An 18,980-nucleotide genomic window follows, 5' to 3' on the forward strand; every position below is an offset into this window, starting at 1 on the left:
CTGAGACTGTGGAGTTGACGAAGCTCTCTTAAGTGGAAATGCCTTCTTGTAATCACCTAAGATACGGCTGGAGTCGTTGATTCGACCCTCATGACACCCTCAATGCCGAAATCGAACGGCTTCACTTCAAGGCTGTCTTGTTGCCCACCGAGCTCTGGGAGAGTTTTCTCTCAGGGTTATGCCAATGGTGGAGAACTGCGTTGGCCTTGTGGGCGCCGAGGGAGTGGTATTCTCCTGCCTCATCAAAGTTAGCCTCCAGCCCAGACCAGGCTTTGAGAATCCGGTCGTGGAGTGCCTGAAGCTCGATTTCTTACTTGACAAGTGGTGTCAGCTATCTCTCTCCGCTCGCTCCCCTATCTGAAACTTGGTTCGATTTTATCGCTTTGTTTCTAAATTTTGCCAATCGAAGACTAGGAGGCGTCGTCCTCGTGGCTCGGCAGCGATTGGGACAAAGCACCCGGTCAACGACGTGACTGAATCAATCCATGACCACGACGGACTTGGGCTGATTATTGGGTGTCTTCCGGTATCAGTCCCGCGCGCAGATCCGAGTTCCCTCGCTGTTGAACGTGGTCTCGTTCTGGGCGAGACGCGCCAATCTGATTAGCTGCCCCCCAGGAGTGCCGATAGAGAAGATGAGTATATATCAGCGTTTGGGTTCTGCTTTCTTTCCCTTCCTTCGTTATCTTTGCCGTCAGCAAGCTCTTATTGACAATTGCAAACATGGCGACCGTGGATGAAAAGAAAGATCCTGTTCCAAATGAGGTCGCCACTGACTCTCCATCCGATACTGCCGACAATACTGACACGGGCGTTTCTGAGCTCATCAACGCTTCTGGTCACGTACAGGAACTGGAGCGAAACTTCAGCCTTCTCGCCGCTGCTGGAGTCGGGCTCGTTGTGGGAACCGTATGGCCTGCTGTCGGAGGATCGATCCTCGTCGCCATCTTCAATGGCGGACCCCCAGGGGTCATTTACGAGTTCATTGTTGTTTCGATCTTCTACTGGATAGTAGCTGCATCTTTGGCAGAGTTGGCTTCAGCTATACCTTCTAGCGCCGGTGTCTATCATTGGGCTTCAGTCACTCCTGGTAAAAAATGGGGTCGTGTGGTCGGGTATGCTCTGTCTTCAGAAGACCTTGGTTGATCATTTTCGCTGATCGCCTGGAATTACAGATTCTTTGCTGGATACTGGAATTGGCTGGCCTGGGTATTTGGTGCAGCATCAATGAGTTCCATCCTTGGTTTGTGGCCCCCTCTGCTGAACAACATGCATGCTCATTTTCGGCAGCGAACACGTTCGTGCAGATGTATGCTCTGGAACATAGCGACTTCACTGCGAAGCGATGGCACGTTTTTGTGACATATCTTGTGAGTCAACAATTGCCAGTGGTGCGAACCAAACTCTTTGGTGAGCATTGGCTGATAACGACTCAGATCGTAACCTGGATTGCCTGTGCGTGCGTCTGCCTGTTCAACAGGGCAATGCCGTACTTGAACACTGTAGGCATTGTTCTCCTCCTAGGCGGGTTCCTAGTCACCATCATTGTCGTGTGAGTCTTCTCCCTGCTGTGGAAGATGAACCAAAATTGATCGTTTTCAGGACCGCAATACCAGGATCTGGCGACCACCCACCACACGCCTCGTCCAGTTTCGTTTGGAGTGAGTGGTCGGCAGATATAGGCTATCCTAACGGGTTTGTCTTTGTTGCCGGAATGCTGAATGGCGCATACTCTGTCGGAACACCAGATGCTGTGAGGTTCGTTCGAGATGCGCAACTCCACGACCGCAGCGAACATCCAACACTGACCTGAAACTTCACAGTCATATCGCTGAGGAGGTCCCGTATCCCAGCAAGAACATCCCGATCGCTATCGGGCTGCAAATGAGCATCGGATTCGTCACTGGAATCTGCTACATTATTGCGATCGTGAGTTCCCGAACTCCCAGGCATTTAGGCGAAGCCCTTGTCATGGCCATTCCATTTGTAGTTGCTGACAGACACTTCCAGATGTATGCGATAAGCGACTACGATGCTCTGTTCAATGCCCCATTCCCACTTGCCGAGATCTATCGACAGGCCACCGGGTCGTCCGGCGGCGCCATTGGGTTGCTCTGCCCCTTCCTCTTCTGTATCGCGACCTGCTTGGTAGGAGTATACATCACAGCTGGCAGGACACTGTGGACACTTGGACGGGACAGGGCAACTCCGTTCCCTCAATACATTGGCAAGGTGTCTAAGAGATTGGAAATGCCCCTCTATTCGACATTGTTGTGTGGCTGTCTGGTGACTGTTCTGGGCTGGTGAGTGTTCTAGACCTTACGTTGGCAACTGGCTAACGATGGACGCCACAGCATCTATGTTGGAAGCGCCACGGCCTTCAACGCTTTCGTGGGCAGCTTCGTGTTGATGTCTTCTGGAAGGTAATTCAGACCCCCAAACGAGAGATCCGCTCGAATCTGACTAACATGAAAACAGTTATATCGCAGCAATACTGCCTCACCTTCTGACCGGTCGTAAAAATGTCAAATTTGGCCCGTTCCAGCTGGGAAAATTCGGCGTCCCGATGAATACGATCGCGTGTGGATATATGATTGTGTGGTTCGTGATTTATTGTTTTCCCTTCGCTCTGCCGACGGACGCGGAAACCATGAACTATGCCTGTTTGATCTGGGGAGGTCTGACCACCTTTGTAACGGCTTGGTGGTTCCTTGGTGCCAGGAAACACTATGAGGGACCTAAGCCTGCCGGTGGAGTCGAACACGAGGTTGAGCACATGAGAAGACCTAGCGTGGAGAAGCGGGTGTCAGTTTAGATATTGGTATAGACAGTCATTATCTTCGTGTACTACAAATTTAAGAGCAATAAATGATAAATTGACAAGTTTATCAAGTTTAGAGAGAGATCAAGTTTTTTTCCGTGCGATGCCTCGAGACGTGCTCGGTGGATGGGGTATCGGATAAACTCCGGTATCAAGTCGGCACGTGACTGACAGATCTTGGCAAGAATTTATCCCACAACTAAAAATCGAGCCTCCACAAGATCGCAGCAGCACAACGAGCGACCCGTCCCAAACTCGACAATCCGCACAACACCAGCTCGTCAATATGTCCGACAACGGCGAGGTTGAAGTCGAAAACCCAACCTCTGGTTGGCCCGTTCTGCCCAAAGATGTCATGCAAGAGATCGGGAGCGTGAAGCTCTTCGGGCGCTGGAGTTACGAGGATGTCGAAGTCAGAGACATCTCATTGACGTACGAAAAGTCCGTGCCGGAAGAAAATAGGGAAAAGACTGACAATACCTTCTTTTTGACAGCGACTACATCCAAATCCGATCCCCTGTTTACATCTCGCACTCGGCCGGTCGATATGCCGCAAAGCGTTTTCGCAAGGCCCAATGCCCCATCATCGAACGACTGACCAACTCGCTGATGATGAACGGTCGCAACAACGGCAAGAAGCTGATGGCCATCCGGATCGTGGCACACTCATTCGAGATCGTACGTCCTGTTCCTCACAGCCAGAGAAAAAGAAAAATACTAGAGGTTGCAAGAGAAACACACGAATCTGACCATATTTAGATCCACATCATGACCGACCAGAACCCCATCCAAATCGCCGTCGACGCTATCGTCAACTGCGGTCCCCGTGAAGACAGCACCAGAATCGGCAGCGCCGGCACCGTGCGAAGACAGGCCGTCGATGTGTCCCCGCTCCGCCGCGTCAACCAGGCCATCGCCCTGCTCACCATCGGCGCCCGCGAGGCCGCGTTCCGCAACGTCAAGAGCATCGCCGAGTGCCTGGCCGAAGAGCTGATCAACGCCGCCAAGGGCAGCAGCAACTCCTACGCCATCAAGAAGAAGGACGAGTTGGAGCGTGTGGCGAAGAGCAATCGGTAAAAGAAAGCAGCTCATTCGGGGAGATACGGGTGCTTCTTGCTTGTTGCCTGGGAGAGGGAGAGAAGGCAGGATCAAACATGGTGGTACTACGTACGGACTTGCATTTCATGGCAGCCAACTTCCAAGCATGGCAGACGATAAACGGGTCAGGGTCCATTGTCTGCTTCGCCAGGGGCCAGGATGAGGAGCATTAATCGAAAGTAGCATGCACGCTCGGCCCGACCCCATGAGGTCTAGCAGAAATTGCAGATTCAGAGCGCCTACTGTAGATGACGGTGAATGTCCACAAAAATTTCGAAATGGCATGAAAGTTTGACAATCGCACGTCATAGAGCTCCTTTTTTTGGCCCTTGAGCCTTTTTACAAGCCACATGAACGAAGCTCTATATGCGGTGTCACACTGTCACCGTCCCCTTTTTACGACAACCTGATGTAACATTCTTGGGCTACACCCCAGCTACAAAACTTCAACGAGTTTTGGGACAGAGTGACAATGATGTGACGAAGTACTGGGTTCATATTCTCTGAGACTCCTCGCTATAACATGTTCTCGCTGTCTATCCAAGTCCTAATCCCATGCATACGTTCTCCCACAAGGTTATGTTCTTGAACGCCTTGGTCTTGAGGCAAGACGTTTATTGCCTTTTTTTTGAATTTGGTTTCCGTGTTGGCCGAGTCGCTTGCTTTGTTCTCGTTAGGTTTGGCCGTTGATGAGGTGGTGTGGCTGGCAGCGTGACTGCATATTGCTCTCCCTCGTATAGAGTGATCATCGAGACTTCGCGTATACAGCTGTCCCAGTCAGGCGTCGCCCATCTATGCAGCATTGTCCTGGATACCACTTGCTGTCCCTTTTGAAAGTGCCCACCTCAGCTCGAAGCCTCAGAGAGCACATTTAAAGGAAGGCTGCCTTCATGATTGTACCGACTGAATTTCTTTTCATAGCTCCCTAGGATGGTGATGAAGCTGTCTGGTATCCCCAAAGGCCGCCATTGTGTTTCTGGTGCGCACGTCCCTCATGTACGCTTCTTGCTCTGGCAGCTTGCGGTTGAAGTTCCCATCATCGTCGGGCTGGCCGAACAGCCTCTGGAAGGCGAAGCCTATGGTGACGGCAGCCCCGGCGCCCAAGATGCACAACAGGACGACAACCTGGTCGGGGATACCCATGGTGAATTCGGAAATTGACTTCGATATGTCGCGAGTCTGGTGAAAGGAAGTGAAGAGTCGAACTCTTTTTTTTGCGCTCGTAGACTTTGGACTGATCGGGTTAAGTAGACTCTGGACTGATCGGGTTAAGTAGACTCAGGCAAGGACAGTAGATTTATCAACAGATCAACGATAGAAGACCGACTTGAATATCGGAGCGAGCGGACGAAGCTGATGCTAGAGATGGAGAGAGTGAGGTAGTTGCTCTGGTACCAGTTGTGATTCGGACGTCCGCACTTCATATACAACGACCCCGGCCCAAGCGCAATTCCAATGCGCAGCAACATAGCCAGTGCCATCGGCGGCAATGTCTCAGGTCTCGAAGACCCGTCCTTTGCGAATCATGGATTGATAGCATGCAAACAAGGTTGGTAGCCTTGGTCTTCCATCACCATTCCGGCTTGCCCAAGACCCTAAATTACTGGCCTGTTGATATCGAAGGACGGAAATGGAAAAGTGTCCGCCAGCAGACTAACCGGTTTTGATCGAGAATCCGAGCGAGTCGAATCGGCAAAGGTGCTGGAGCTCCACCGGAGTGGCTGATATCCCACAAGGCCCCTTAGGAACAAAAGTCTGATCCCCTGCCTGCCCACAACCGCGTGAATGTGGGATTCGTTCGGTCTGACCAGTGCCGGTAGCGAGGAATTTCAGAGGCGAATACGGGTGTCAGACCCTCCCATTATTGAACAGCATGGTGTTCCATGTTTCGGCCGTCTTTCTCGTCTTCGACACTTGCAGCCATTCAACCCGAATATCATGTCACCCAGCCAAACAGTGTTTCCAGTAGTGTGCCGAGTATTCAGCTTCCCATGAGTTCCCATCGAAGCCGTCAATCGAAATCCAGGACTGGGTGCTTGACCTGCAAGTACGTGTGTCGCTCCGGTTTTGCTGGCTCGGTGTACTGATATTGTCTAGGATCCGTAGGTGTCCTCCCTGGGTGTAACTCGCCAAGTTACGGTCGCTAGAACCGTCAGCTGCTGCTCAGACTAACGGCTTTTCCAGGTAGGATAAAGTGTGACGAATCACAGCCATATTGCAGGAGATGTACCGAGACTGGTCGAAAGTGCGAAGGGCCCATCGCCCGCCACATTCGTTTTGCTGAGGATGAGTCCTCAGCTCCAAAACCCCTTGTTCTCCTGGCCGAGCTCTCCCTCCGCGCACCGAAACACAGCGACGATGAACGTTGGGCTTTCAATTATTTCATCTATCGAGTGGCCCCAGTCTTCGCAGGAATCATCGACGGTCCTTTCTGGCTCGAGTTGATCCCTCGCCTTGCCCACTCGTATACCTTTGTGTGGCACATGGTCATGTCAATCAGCTGGGCTTTCGAGCACGTCCAATATGGAGAGTTGAAGCCTGTTTTCGACACAGGCCGTCCGATTGCTGTCGTCAGTAACGCCGAACACAGACGTGCATTGAAGTGGTATTCCAAGGCTCTCGTGAGTTTTCGTCAACAACTCGAGCAAGGTGAAGCGGACAATGCACATGCTCTTTTGAGTTGCATCCTGTTCAGCGCTTTTGAGTTTCAGCAGAGGAACGTTGGCAACGCAATGCACCTGATGGATAATGCTTACAAAATGCTGGGCCAGAATCTCGCGGGTTCTTCCGCCCTGCTGTCGCGCACCGCAAATACAGACCTCGACGAGACGGTGACGGCTTTCTCATCGAGGAAGGCGATATTGATGGCCACGCTTGCTACTCCAGAATGGAAATGTCGTGCAAGAGAAGGTATCTCACGGCCTTTCGTCGTCGCTACTTTATCTGTACTCGACGAATTTCGACAGCATTTGTACAAGCTCATGTACAAAGCGTACGAAGTTGTCCGAGTGGCCGATCTCCTATCTCACGACGAGTATGAGATGCGGAAGTTGAGACCAAGACAGCAGAAATGCCTAGGGAAATTGCAACGATGGAAGGATACTTTGATTCCTGTTTCGAATGGCTTGCAGGATGGTGAGGCTCGCTGGCTATCTTCCTACCTCCTGATGTATTGGGGTGTCTGTCACATCTGGCTGTCCAGCTGCTTGAGCCCGTGGGAGGTCTCATTCGACGAGCATATGCATGAATTTGCAAATATCGTCGAGAGGGCGGAAGAGATTATTGACCACAACACTAGAGACGAAATTAGCAGCCCAATTTTCGCAGAGGAAATCGAAATGATCATGGCGCTGTATTTTGCGGCGACTAAATGCCGCAACGCGATCGTTCGCAGGAGGGCTCTGCGTCTTATACGAAAGATTCCACGCCGCCGAGAAGGCTTTTGGGCATCTATCGCATCTCCGCGCGTCGTCGAAAAGATGATCGCCATTGAAGAAGGCCAGGAACATTTCTTAGAATATCCATTACCGGCTGGGCTACTCTCGTTTCCACCAGAAGACCAACGAATACACCGTGTTTCCATTGTCAAGGGGGACGTGCATAAAGCCCGACGGCGCCTGAAATTGCAATGGACTAAGGTTGCATTTGATGAAGACGGATCGTTCAGAATGGTACACGAGAACGTCTGGCTGGAAGAGTGCATTGAGGAACCTGGTCGAAACTCAGCGATACCGAACACGGGATGAACCCATGGCTGTCATGACGCCCATGCGCACGGGGACTTCCTGGTTGAAGACCTCAGATGAACGAGGCCGTGCAGCGCAGCGGTATCTCTTGCTTCTTGGGAGCACCAATGGCCCATTCCTCAAGACGCTAACACATGTGATTGCAAGGATGCCTCCAAGAATAGACGTGCGTCCACTGCCGGACATCAGTCTCAACACGGGAGGAAATCGATTTGGGCGCATCGGGCTCAACCCTGTCGACTAGGATGAGCAGCCTCAAACTCGTCGCTCCATATCTCGAGGCGTTAGCCCTTGCATAATTCAGCACACCAAACCACCTCGTGTAGAGCTGGCAGCGATCCACCACACGATGCGAAACTTCTGTGCCCGCTGCGTGAATTTCCTTCATGAGCAGCGGGAAGTAGTGGGTACATGCTGAGGGCTCATGGGACTTGAAAAACGTTGTCCATGCTCAGCATGAAACTGAGAATGTCGGTACAATTGAGGAAATATAGCGACCAGGGTTCCTCGAGGAGGAGATTCAGGATGTAAACTGATGATGAACATTAAGAACATTCGGGAAATGTCGTCTCGACGAATAGTTAACTAGTGATGAGAATGGAGCAGACCTGGTATCTGGATGGGGGAAAGGAACCAAGAACCGCAAATTGTTGTAAAGACGTTCGATTCTGCGCTCGCGGGATGCTCAGTGCCTCAAAAGTTAAGAAAATATGTCGGTCAGACGACAGTACCCAAATCCAGACCCAATCTAATCTAGATTAGATCTGCTCCAAAAAAAAAGTCCGCAACTTTTCCCAAACCCCACGTTTTCGGTGGTGACTTCTTCAGTGAAAGATCCCCAGCCACATTGGACCTGCGAGAATTGAAAAGAGGGGGATCGCAGGAACAATAGAAGGAGATCATGGGCAAGCGCAAACTCGGGGCCCTGGAAAAGGTCGACGCGGACCTCGCGAACCTTCAGAACAAGATCAAACGAGATCCGAAATCCTACCACACCGACTTCCTGCACCAGTACATCCAATATGAGAACCAGCGGCAGATCTTCATGCAGGCGCCGACGACTGCGTCTTCCACGTCGTCCGGCGGAGTCATCTCGTTCCGCGACCTGATCGAGTTTGTGGCGCACGTGGCCGACTGCTATCGGGAAGAGACGCAGGACTTTCCGAAGCAGTTGGTTGAGATCCTGTCGGCGCATCATGCGACGCTGGAGCCCGAGCTGCGGGAGAAGATCGTGGGCAGCCTGGTGCTGGTGCGCAAGAAGGACATCATCGATTCACACGCGCTGCTGCAGTGCTTCTTCCCCATCCTCACCACGACGCCCAGCAAGTCGCTGCGCGCGCTGCTGTTTCAGAAGATCCTGAGCGACCTGCGCTCCGCAAACTCCAAAACCACCAACCACAAGCTGAACCGCAGCGTGCAAACAACGTTGCATAACCTGGTCACGGACGACCGGTCGTCCCCCAAGGCGCTGTGGGCAGTTAAGATCACGCGCGAGATGTGGAAGCGGCAGATCTGGACGGACGCCAAGGCGGTCGAGATCATGAAAGAGGCCGCGCTGGCCGACAACGAGAAATGCGTCGTGGGCGGCTTGCGCTTTTTCTTGGGCGGTGACAAGGAGCGAGAAGAGCTGGAGGACGAGAGCTCCGACGAAGAGACCACCATCGACATCAGCAAGTTGCGCCACCAGGTCGGGGTCAACAAGAAGAGCAAAAAGGCAGAGAGGAAACTGGAAAAGGCCGCCGCGACGGTACGTCGGAAAGAGAAGAAAAAGGGACAGCCTCATCCGTTGAATTTCTCGGCCTTGCATCTACTGCACGATCCGCAGGGGTTTGCGGAGACGTTGTTCTCGAAGCACCTGCAGAGCGCGAGGTCCAAGTTAAACCTCGAGCAGAAATTGCTGGCATTGCAGCTGGTGTCGCGGCTGATCGGGCTGCACAAGTTGACCGTGATCAGTTTCTACTCGTACTTTCTGAAGTATTTGACACCCCGACAACCCTCGGTTACATCATTTCTCGCATCGTTGGCGCAGTCGACACATAACCTAGTGCCGCCGGACATCCTAGAGCCCCTGGTGCAGAAGATTGCCAACGAATTCGTCTCCGAGGCAGCTGCTGGGGAGGTGGCCGCGGCGGGGTTGAACGCTATTCGCGAAATTTGTGTGCGGCAGCCCTTGGCTATGAGTGATACCTTACTACAAGACCTGGTCATGTATCGGAAAAGCAAGGACAAAGGCGTGATGATGGCCGCGAAAGGCCTCTTGGGCTTGTACAGACAAGTGGGTGCGGAAATGCTTCGAAAAAGAGACCGCGGGCGCGACGCAACTCTGGGTCTCAGGTCGGGCGAACAGAAGCAGCAGAGGTTCGGCGAAGAGGCTGTGGGAGAGATTGAAGGGTTGGAGCTTCTGGAACAATGGAAAGAGCAAGAAAGGCAGAGGAAGCGGCTAGAAAAGGGCCTCCCTGCCACCGGCTCTGAGGACGAGGAGGAAGAAAGTGACGAGGAAGACTGGAACGCTTGGAACGTCGAAGAAGACGCCGACAGTGACGATTCGGGAGGGTGGATCAACGTCGAGAGTGACGACGAGATCAACATTAGCGACAGCGAAGACGAGCAACCCTCGGCAAAGAAAGTTCGGTTCGATACACAAGCCCCCACGAGCGACGACAAAGAAAACGAAGGCGAAGAGAAGCCTGTGCAAGCGGCAGAATCGACGACGAAGTCGAAGCTCGCCACGACTCGGATATTGACGCCCGCCGATCTGGCCAAGTTGCAAGAACTTCGAACGACTGCCTCAGTGTCGTCGCTCATGAAGAACCACAAATCGCACCACGCATCCAGCACATTGCAGCAGACGAACTCACAACGACACATGGACGACCCTCTGACCGCGGCGGAAATCGAGGGCCTGGCGTCACTCTCTCGCGGGAAAGCGACTCGAGCACAGAAGCTGGCCTTGCTGCAAGAACACAAGGACGACCGCGAAGAACACAAATCCAAGGCCGCCCGGAAGAAGGAGCGCAAGGAGTCGGAAGGAAAGAGCACGACGAACAAGGAGAAGGCCCGCAAGAAGAATTTCCTGATGACGCTGGGCAAGGCCAAGTCAAAGGGGAAGAGGAGCTTGGTTGAGCACCGTAAAATCTTGAGAGCACATGCTGAAAGGGGTAAGAAGGGAGGGAGGAGAGGTAATCGAGGCTAGACAGATACCTCACTGCTGATTGTGATTCTCGGGCCATCTCTTCAAAGTAGAAAATGGTTGCTTTTTCCACTGATATGTAGGTATGCCATGGTGATCGGGGATTTACAGTACAGCTTTAACGGCCGTGAAAAGTTCATGATGAATCTCCTTCGTCGTATACTTGGAGGGAGTTGTCCATATAATGAATGCATAGATTCCATGGTGGTGGGCGACAAGCGCCAAAATGTGATATTCCCGCATGAGATCGAATATCGTCTTGATCAGAGGCCACCGACTTATTTTCCTCGAAATGATCCAGGTTGATTCATGAGTATGCTGAGATGCAGGCAATTTTCCTGCGCCGGTGTATCTGTCTCCAAGGGGAAGGGTGATCACCTACGGACTGAGTACGATGATTCTCCGACATTTCGACTGCGCCTACTCGTGTAACCAGAGTCTGAAGGCATAACGAGACTCTTGGTATCCTCCTTCCTGCTGGCGTATGGATCTTGGTATCCAGGCTGAGACGACGACATAACGGACTCATTCATCTGGCGGAAGCGGCTGTAGCCCTGCCCGGCGATTTTGAGTCTTCCATCATCCTCACTCGGTCTCTCAAAAGATAGGTCTCTTTCCCGCTTGGTGTACCGATGCCTTCCACTTGTAAATTTGTCATCCTCAGTCAGCACGCTTTGTTGGCTGCGGACGGAGGCATTGCCCAGGGCGGGCTTCGCACTTTGAGCGTCCCCCCTTAAAACGCCAGAATTGTCACTCCAGTTGTGGCTTCTAGGGGTGGGAGGCGGTGTCTGAGAGCTTCCGCCGGCACTCGGCTCTCCTTTGCCTTCCACCGAGTTGGTATCTCTCCGTTTAATGTATTCTTGCCCGGGTTCGCCTCTGGTGGATGCAGGGTGTTCTTCATAACGTCTTCGGCCACGCCTTTCACCCTCATCATCATTAGTGGCCGCCGATGGGCGCTGCACCCTCATTCCGTTGCGTTGCCTATTCGGATCTAGATGGGCGCTTCCAACTACAGTCTGAGGCAGCGGAATATCGGATGGATGCTTACGGAGGCGTTCGCATTGCATCTGCTCTGTTTGCTTCTCATGCGTCCCAGGCTCGCCGGCCTTCTTGCCCTCTGGTCTTTCTTTGCCTGAGGTATCGTATCCCACAGGTCGCGTGCAGTCGCGCCTCCGTCTTTCGTCGATGGCCTTGAGGAGTGAGGTGACAGGCTCCAAGGCATCGGAAATCCGAACCTGAACATCGTCTCCATTTTCACGATCAAGTCTGGAAAATGGCTTGCCTCCTTTAACATATAGGTGTTCTTCAATGTCTTTTGCAAGGTCATTTCCTTTGGTGCAAAGAGAACCCTCCCGTCTGTATGTAGTATATGGGTCTATACAAAACACACAGTTTAGCGCGTGTCTCGCATAACGCTCCATAACGTATAACTCGGAATCATATGGATCTCGAAGTGATGCCACTTCTGCAGCAAACCTAACATTGCGCGTCATAGTCGGTTAGAGTACCGCAACGCTGAGGCTAACTCAGTGTGCAACAAAATCCAGAATTCTGATTGTCGGTGGTTCGATGATGATGGTCGGCAAACAAGGGACAGTAGCCTTCCTTGCCCAGGAAGCGATTTCTTCGTTGACAATGATTGCCCAAGTAGCAATGCCGTTTCGTTTTATCAACTTGGACAGCGTATGTCAGTGGTTCAAGAAGAGTTTGTATGAGAATCAGGCTGGAGGTGAAATCCGTCTAACCGATGCAGAGCCAGTGTTAGCGCCCCTGGTCCTGTGCTACGCCGCCCTCTGCGTTGTCACTGCATGTTCCAAGTGCCGATGAAATTGGGCGAGCCGCGGGGAATGGATTGGTCAATGTGTCACACCTTGGTCGTTGACTTTGTGGCCTAAGCGGAAAAGGCCTCGAAATGGGGAGGCCATCGTAGCCAGGGCGACTCCAGGGCATACCAAACCTTCCAATGGTGGCGCCTCAAGTCTTCTGTAGATAACTCAGGGAATGGAGGTACCTGACATACCGTCTTGACTATACCGTAACCAGTTATTGGCCACACCTATGATAGCCCTTACCGTTCTTCACAGCCATACTAGTCGACGAGGAACTGTGACTAAGGATGACTGACTCTCAGATGGCACAGAAGTTGCTCCAAAGTTTGAACAGAAAGTGCTAGGATTGATGTCCAGGCCAGAAGACCAGATCCCATGGAAGGACTAAATCCAACACAAGACTCAGCCCTAGGGAGGGAGGGACATCCTCATCAACATCGAGAAACACCTCATTGCCTTGCTTTGCGAAGACTATAGTGGCATAGGTGCGACAAGTCATAAAAGTATGAAGAATCTTTGATATTATTATCTTGCGAAGAGCAGGTGAAGGAAGTGGATGAAGGAAGAAGGCTCAGGCAGCATGGAACGTCCCCGGAAGCAGCAAGTCAGCCGAGGGTAGGGTACAACGGACAAGGAAGGATGAGACGGATAAGCAAGTTATTAACGTTAAAATCCCAAATTACGAGTTACTCCGTAATCTCGTCCCAATCCTTTTCTCCCTCAGCGGCTCTGCCCACTTTTCCCAGCGAGCCTCCAACGTCCCAGGGACTGTCCAGCCACAACGATGGCCCCTCTGCTCTCCAATCAAAACGTGGTCGCGTAAAGTGGCAGCGGAAGGCCTCGCGTCAGTTTCGTGTCAGCGCAGGTTTTTCGAGGAGCAACACACCAATTACACCGGCCGCCAACAACCGTCCAGGGGAACACGAGTTCGGTCGTGGAGGGGCCAAATCCCACCAACACCCAATGGCAGCTCGCCTATCCCTGCCCAGCCCCGGACTTTTCCCCCTTGGCGAGTCCGGACACTAAGCCTGAAACAAGGTGGTTAGCGGCGGGAGTGCAGCCACTATTAATATCGCCATGCACGACAAATCTTAGGGGGGAATTTAGGGAGGCTGGGGAGGCGAACGCTGGTTGGGTGGGTGGCCAGGGGCTGCCAGGGCCCTCGAGCTCCTCATGGCTGGAGGGGCAAAGGGGCCTTACTGTTTAGGCCACGCTCACAGCCAAAACGAACCAGGGTTCCTGGGCTAGTGATAGTTTTTCGGTCTCTCGCTACTCCCGGCCTCCTCGCTCCTCTCTCGCTTGAGGGATTGACGATCCAGTCGCTCCGGAAACTCGATAAGACCTGATAGTATCCTGTTACAGCAGTGGCGGTGGCCAGTCGCACAAGATCCAATTGCTGCGTGCTGCATGGCGCCGTTGCCGGACTCCAGAGTTGCGAATAAATCGGCCTCCTTTAGTTTTAACTTCGACACCTGCATTTCCCTCATCTCCTTCTTGAATCAGCTCCTTGCTCCCTTTCACTCTGACTCTCACTCTCACCTCACTCTCTCACTCTTCTCATTTTTCACACTCCATCCTAACGGCCATTCCCATCCATCCAGCACCAGCGACCTTCCTTCACATCATTAATATCCCCCCTTATCCCTTCGACGCCTTGCTATTCACTTAGCAGGGAGGGACCCTTTCGTCGAGCATCCACACTCGTTGGCTTCCATTCTCGCTGTTGATCCAGATCGACACACACCTACACCTGCACCTATTAGTCCTGAGCTCCTTGTCAGCTCACTTCTCCATCGTTTCTCATCGTCTCTTCACAACCATAACCAACCTGCAAGATGGGTCTGCCACAAGACTTTTCCACTCCGCTGCCCTCCATTGAATTGGACTCCCCTCTGTCCAAGCGTCGTCGCTTCACCCCCAACTCGCTGCCGCCTATCATCCCCATCACGGACAACTCGGACATTGAACATCATACCTTTGACTCTCCACTGCTGTTGCAGCTCTGCGAACAAACCCCAGATCAGGCGGAAATCGAGGCAGGTCTTCTCCAGGTCGGTATGCGCGTCAGGAAGGCCGTAGCTGAAGGATACAAGACCCAAAAGAAATTCACGCCTCGGCCCTTTTTCAACATGCACCGGCTTTCCCCCGAGACCCAGGCCGCCCTGTCTGCTAGCAACACTGATACCACCAACGAGCTCTCCCCATTTACGGCGGCGCAGGTCCAACCCCTCAGCACTGCCACCTTCTGCGGTATCAGTCTGGCTTACCTCTCCCACTGCAGCGAGGACTGGTCGTCACCCTCGATTGCCCAGCAGTCTCTCTGGTCTTACTCAACCAGCCACAAGCGTTCATACGAGGTCGACTCGGACAGCGATGAGAGCCAGGACTGGCAACCTCAGACTCCAAGCTTGGTGGCCGACGCGGGAATGCACATGCCCGTCGATTATTTCGCCATCGATATGGAAACCATGAGCGATGGTAACCCGATGACCCAGATCGGGGACCGCGCCCGTCAACACCTCCATGGTCGACGCATGGCTATGCCGAAGAGTCGCGGCCGCTTCTTTCAACAACCCGAGACACAAATGCCGCCTACCTCGGCCGCTAACCCGTTCGCGGACATGATGGTCCAACAACGCGAATCTCAGTTCTCCAACCATTCCGGTCACAAGAGAATGATGAGCTGTGGAATGGAAGCTGCCATGGATTTTGGCGAGGCTCCCTTCCTCCAACGACGAGAGGATGTTGAGATGGACTGCTCCTGAAACCCAAAAATATCGATTAAACCAGGATTTAGACGATTGTGTTACTTATGCTTTGCATTGCTTTATGAAATTTTTCACATTTTTGAACCCGGCAGAGATGTGTCGAGGGGAATGCTTTCGGATGGAACTTCAACGACTTGAAAAGACTCAGGCATGCTAAATTCGACGAGCATGAGGACGGAGATGGAGAACGCAACGCTAGGTGACGGTCGAATGAACGTCTCAATCATCCTAGCTAATGTTGTAACATATTGTGAGCTGTGATCATTACTTGGGTGGACATGGGACACGGGAACATTGTAAATACGGTTTCAAGCTCTATCGACATGGTCGAGCCTCTCCCAAGGCATAGGGAAAGCGCTCTGCGCCCCCATCACCGGGAGAAACTGGGATTTTGCAGGAGTCGGCGCGCCCTGCAATCGGGGCACTTGCATGGCTCAAAATGCATAATCCAACGATGAAATTCGAATTAGCTAGATAATAAGGAATGAAAAACTGATTGGAACTGAGAAAAGACTTTCGCTCCTCTGAGCAGTCGCGGGGACTCGCACGTGACCGTGGAAACTGAGGGAACATCGGTCTCCCCTTGCTAATCTACAATACTAACAAGTACACGCACTTCCCCAATCGTTTATAATTTCATGTGAATGGCTGCCCTAGACTTCTAAAGAATGTCTTGCTTTCGTGGTATTTGGAGCTAAGATGTCAATGACCCTTCCAAAGCATCATCCCAACCTCACCAAGGTAATCATTGATAGCATGGCCGTCTCCCTACCTAAGGTAAGTGATCACGCAATAAGAGCAGGCGGTGCTCGGGGCTTACAAGCAAAGTGACCCTGGCTGTGTTCATCATCATTTTGAGACGGGGCTGGCGAGAGGCCTGAGAAAGCGACCATTTTCTATTGGCTGCAGACTGCAATGACTCTCGTGAAACGCAGGCAAAAGCAAGGGAGGCGCCATGACTCCTGAGCCCAGGTGCATCGAGACGCCACGAAAATAGTGCCAATTTCATGTCATCTCGCCCTGCTTATCGAAGATTGTTGATAAGGGAGAGGGAGTGCACCGTGATGCGTTTCATCCAGGTCAACTTAATTCACCCACATCAAGCTGGGAATATCCTTCGGCCCTTTCAGGGCGATGTTGACATATGATGTGTACAATTACCATACCAAATCTATCGCTCATCCTTCGGGCGGGAGGATTGCCCGCTCGCGATCTGGCCTATAGGTACACACCTTTGCCTGTTGAAGGCTGGACCAGGGTTCTGGTGCTTCACCCTGGATTTACAGGCGATGGTCTTTCGTGCAGCCTTCAAGTTTGGAATATAGAGGACGTTGCTCGATTGGGGTTCGAGGCCTTATCTTATGTCTGGGGGGATGACAACGGTTCCCCAGCAGAGAGCAGCATCGATTGTGAGGGTGCTATGCTGCATATTCGAGAGAACTTGGCCTGCGCATTGAATCATCTTCGACATGAACGATACACAAGGTTCCTCTGGGTAGATGCCGTGTGTATCAACCAGGAAGACCAGGGGGAGAGAGCACGACAGGTATGGCATTTCTATCGGACCGAGTAGGGTTTCCTGTCTCGACAGCTCTCATTCTAACGCTATGCGGTAGGTTCAACAAATGGGTCAAATCTACGCGAGCGCAACGAGAGTGCTCGTATGGTTAGGTCCTGATATCAATCAGGAAGCGAAGGAGTGCTTCTCCCTAATACAGGACACTGCCACTATCCTTGCAAAGATGGTCTCTGATTATGGAGATGTTAATCTCTTTCCTCCCATTACCCGAGAGAGCAGTACATTCTGCTCAGATACCCGCAAGTGGGATATGGTGCGCCGACTGATGGACTCGGAGTGGTTTTCGCGGGTTTGGGTGCTCCAAGAAGTCGGCTTGGCTCGATCAGCCGTCTTGCTCTACGGCCATGCAAAGATGAACTGGGCTTATCTCGTGGAACTGATGCTTATTGTCGCCTCGCGGGTTGATGTCGCTTCCCAGATGGGAACTGTCAAATCTGGTATGTTCTGGGACTTGTTCGAGGACCTCTGGAGGACATATGGCAATGCCATATCCTGGAGAAATGAATTGCCATTGTGTAAGATGTTGAGTTGCAATGAAGGTGAAGTGAGCTTCATCAACATTCTGAACGATGGGCGAACCTATAAGGCCACCGACCAGAGAGATCGTGTTTACGCCTTTCTCAGCCACCCGAGTACGGCTTACGGCGTTGAAAAGGAGAAAAGACTGGTACTTGCCAACTATAACCTCTCCGTCGATGAAGTTTATCTTCAGACTGCCGAAGGCATCTTGGAGAATGACCCATATCCCTGGACTTTACTTACCTGCATTGACCATACTGAAGACTCTCTCTCGCTTTCGGGCCGGCGGCCCTCGTGGGTGCCACGTTGGGACGAAGGGTGGCGGGTATATTGGCTGGGATACCCGGAGAACTGGTATCGAGCAGGCGGAACCAGGCCTACATCATTTCAATTTGAAGTCTCCAGAGCCGAGTCCTCTCTACGCGTCACGGGTGTGATCTTGGATTCTATCGAGTGGACATCCCGCATATTTGATTCTGAAGAACTTCTCCTTGAAACTCAGCAGAAGGAGGCGCCGTTGCAAAGGTTGTGGGAGGAGTTGGAATCTCGCAGAGGTAACGCAGTTTACGGCAGCAGCCAGCACGAGCGGGAACATGCCTACAGCCTCACTATCGCAGCAGGACGGGCAGCCGATGAAGGACCTGCTGAAGACAATCCCACGCTGCACAGCGCCATCTACCGTGCATACAAGGAGATACTCCGCGGTCAGAGAGTCAGCGATCATGAAACTGAGCCGCCGTCATCTGCAGAAGCAGACTCCAAGTGTCAAGAAGGGACGGTGTCTCCACGATCTCTAAAACTCGAAGCGCTCACCTACATTAGCAGCCATCAGCGCAGAGCCTTTCACAACCGACGGTTCTTCCGAACAAGAAAGGGCTACTTTGGACTCGGCCATATGACGGTCAAATCATGTGATGAATGCTGTTTGTTTAGGGGTGCAAACGTGCCATTCGTAATCCGGAGGGTGTCAGCCGACAATAATGGACAGGAAGACTCCATTGACACTCAATATTTGCTTGTGGGTGAATCGTATATCCAGGGTGTTATGAGGGGAGAAATCTTCGAGACAATGGATGCAGGCAATCGTGATGGCCTTGTTGAACGGAAGATTATTCTTGTGTAGGGTAGATTTATGATCGGAAGAGGAGGACAATAAACCCAACTAGCCCTTCGGGATAGGCACCTATAGGCTGGGTGATAGCCACCCAATTGGACCGACCACCTAGGGACACCCAAGGGACCACCAAAGAATACATGACAAAACACATCACGTGCCGGTAGCCAAGATTGACTTCCCGTTTTAGGGTGTAAACAAAGGATCCCAGGTGACGGGCATTCTGCCTGTAGCGTCTCCCACACCACTCGCTACTCTTGCAGCACTTTGTCAATTGAAACCATGAACGTCTTATGACAGTGACTCCTTCAAATGC

At 52.2% G+C, this 18,980-nt stretch overlaps 7 protein-coding genes across 7 annotated transcripts; 6 read left to right on the forward strand and 1 right to left on the reverse strand.

The window, feature by feature from the left end:
• Positions 1-723: 723 nt before the first annotated feature.
• AYL99_05472 (hypothetical protein) lies at positions 724-2,815 on the forward strand (the record flags this gene model as incomplete). The annotated part of the gene is made up of 9 exons (XM_018836984.1): positions 724-1,115; positions 1,176-1,243; positions 1,291-1,370; positions 1,437-1,552; positions 1,603-1,758; positions 1,824-1,929; positions 2,011-2,303; positions 2,355-2,423; positions 2,479-2,815. The coding sequence occupies 9 exons, from the start codon at positions 724-726 to the stop codon at positions 2,813-2,815; spliced, it is 1,617 nt and encodes a 538-aa protein (XP_018693837.1).
• Positions 2,816-3,107: 292 nt separating this feature from the next.
• AYL99_05473 (40S ribosomal protein S5) lies at positions 3,108-3,898 on the forward strand (the record flags this gene model as incomplete). Its single annotated transcript, XM_018836985.1, has 3 exons — positions 3,108-3,253; positions 3,316-3,499; positions 3,581-3,898. 3 exons carry the CDS (start codon positions 3,108-3,110, stop codon positions 3,896-3,898), a joined length of 648 nt encoding a protein of 215 aa, XP_018693838.1.
• A 951-nt stretch (positions 3,899-4,849) lies between these two features.
• On the forward strand, positions 4,850-7,665 carry AYL99_05474 (hypothetical protein; the record flags this gene model as incomplete). Its single annotated transcript, XM_018836986.1, has 2 exons — positions 4,850-5,063; positions 6,104-7,665. The coding sequence occupies 2 exons, from the start codon at positions 4,850-4,852 to the stop codon at positions 7,663-7,665; spliced, it is 1,776 nt and encodes a 591-aa protein (XP_018693839.1).
• Positions 7,666-8,566: 901 nt separating this feature from the next.
• Positions 8,567-10,858, forward strand: AYL99_05475 (hypothetical protein; the record flags this gene model as incomplete). The annotated part of the gene is made up of 1 exon (XM_018836987.1): positions 8,567-10,858. The coding sequence occupies one exon, from the start codon at positions 8,567-8,569 to the stop codon at positions 10,856-10,858; it is 2,292 nt and encodes a 763-aa protein (XP_018693840.1).
• A 371-nt stretch (positions 10,859-11,229) lies between these two features.
• Positions 11,230-12,348, reverse strand: AYL99_05476 (hypothetical protein; the record flags this gene model as incomplete). Its single annotated transcript, XM_018836988.1, has 1 exon — positions 11,230-12,348. One exon carries the CDS (start codon positions 12,346-12,348, stop codon positions 11,230-11,232), a length of 1,119 nt encoding a protein of 372 aa, XP_018693841.1.
• A 2,171-nt stretch (positions 12,349-14,519) lies between these two features.
• On the forward strand, positions 14,520-15,449 carry AYL99_05477 (hypothetical protein; the record flags this gene model as incomplete). The annotated part of the gene is made up of 1 exon (XM_018836989.1): positions 14,520-15,449. The coding sequence occupies one exon, from the start codon at positions 14,520-14,522 to the stop codon at positions 15,447-15,449; it is 930 nt and encodes a 309-aa protein (XP_018693842.1).
• Positions 15,450-17,194: 1,745 nt separating this feature from the next.
• AYL99_05478 (hypothetical protein) lies at positions 17,195-18,673 on the forward strand (the record flags this gene model as incomplete). The annotated part of the gene is made up of 1 exon (XM_018836990.1): positions 17,195-18,673. One exon carries the CDS (start codon positions 17,195-17,197, stop codon positions 18,671-18,673), a length of 1,479 nt encoding a protein of 492 aa, XP_018693843.1.
• Positions 18,674-18,980: the final 307 nt, after the last annotated feature.

Source organism: Fonsecaea erecta (assembly GCF_001651985.1).
Source record: "Fonsecaea erecta strain CBS 125763 chromosome Unknown Scaff4, whole genome shotgun sequence".
Taxonomy (NCBI): Eukaryota; Fungi; Ascomycota; class Eurotiomycetes; order Chaetothyriales; family Herpotrichiellaceae; genus Fonsecaea; species Fonsecaea erecta.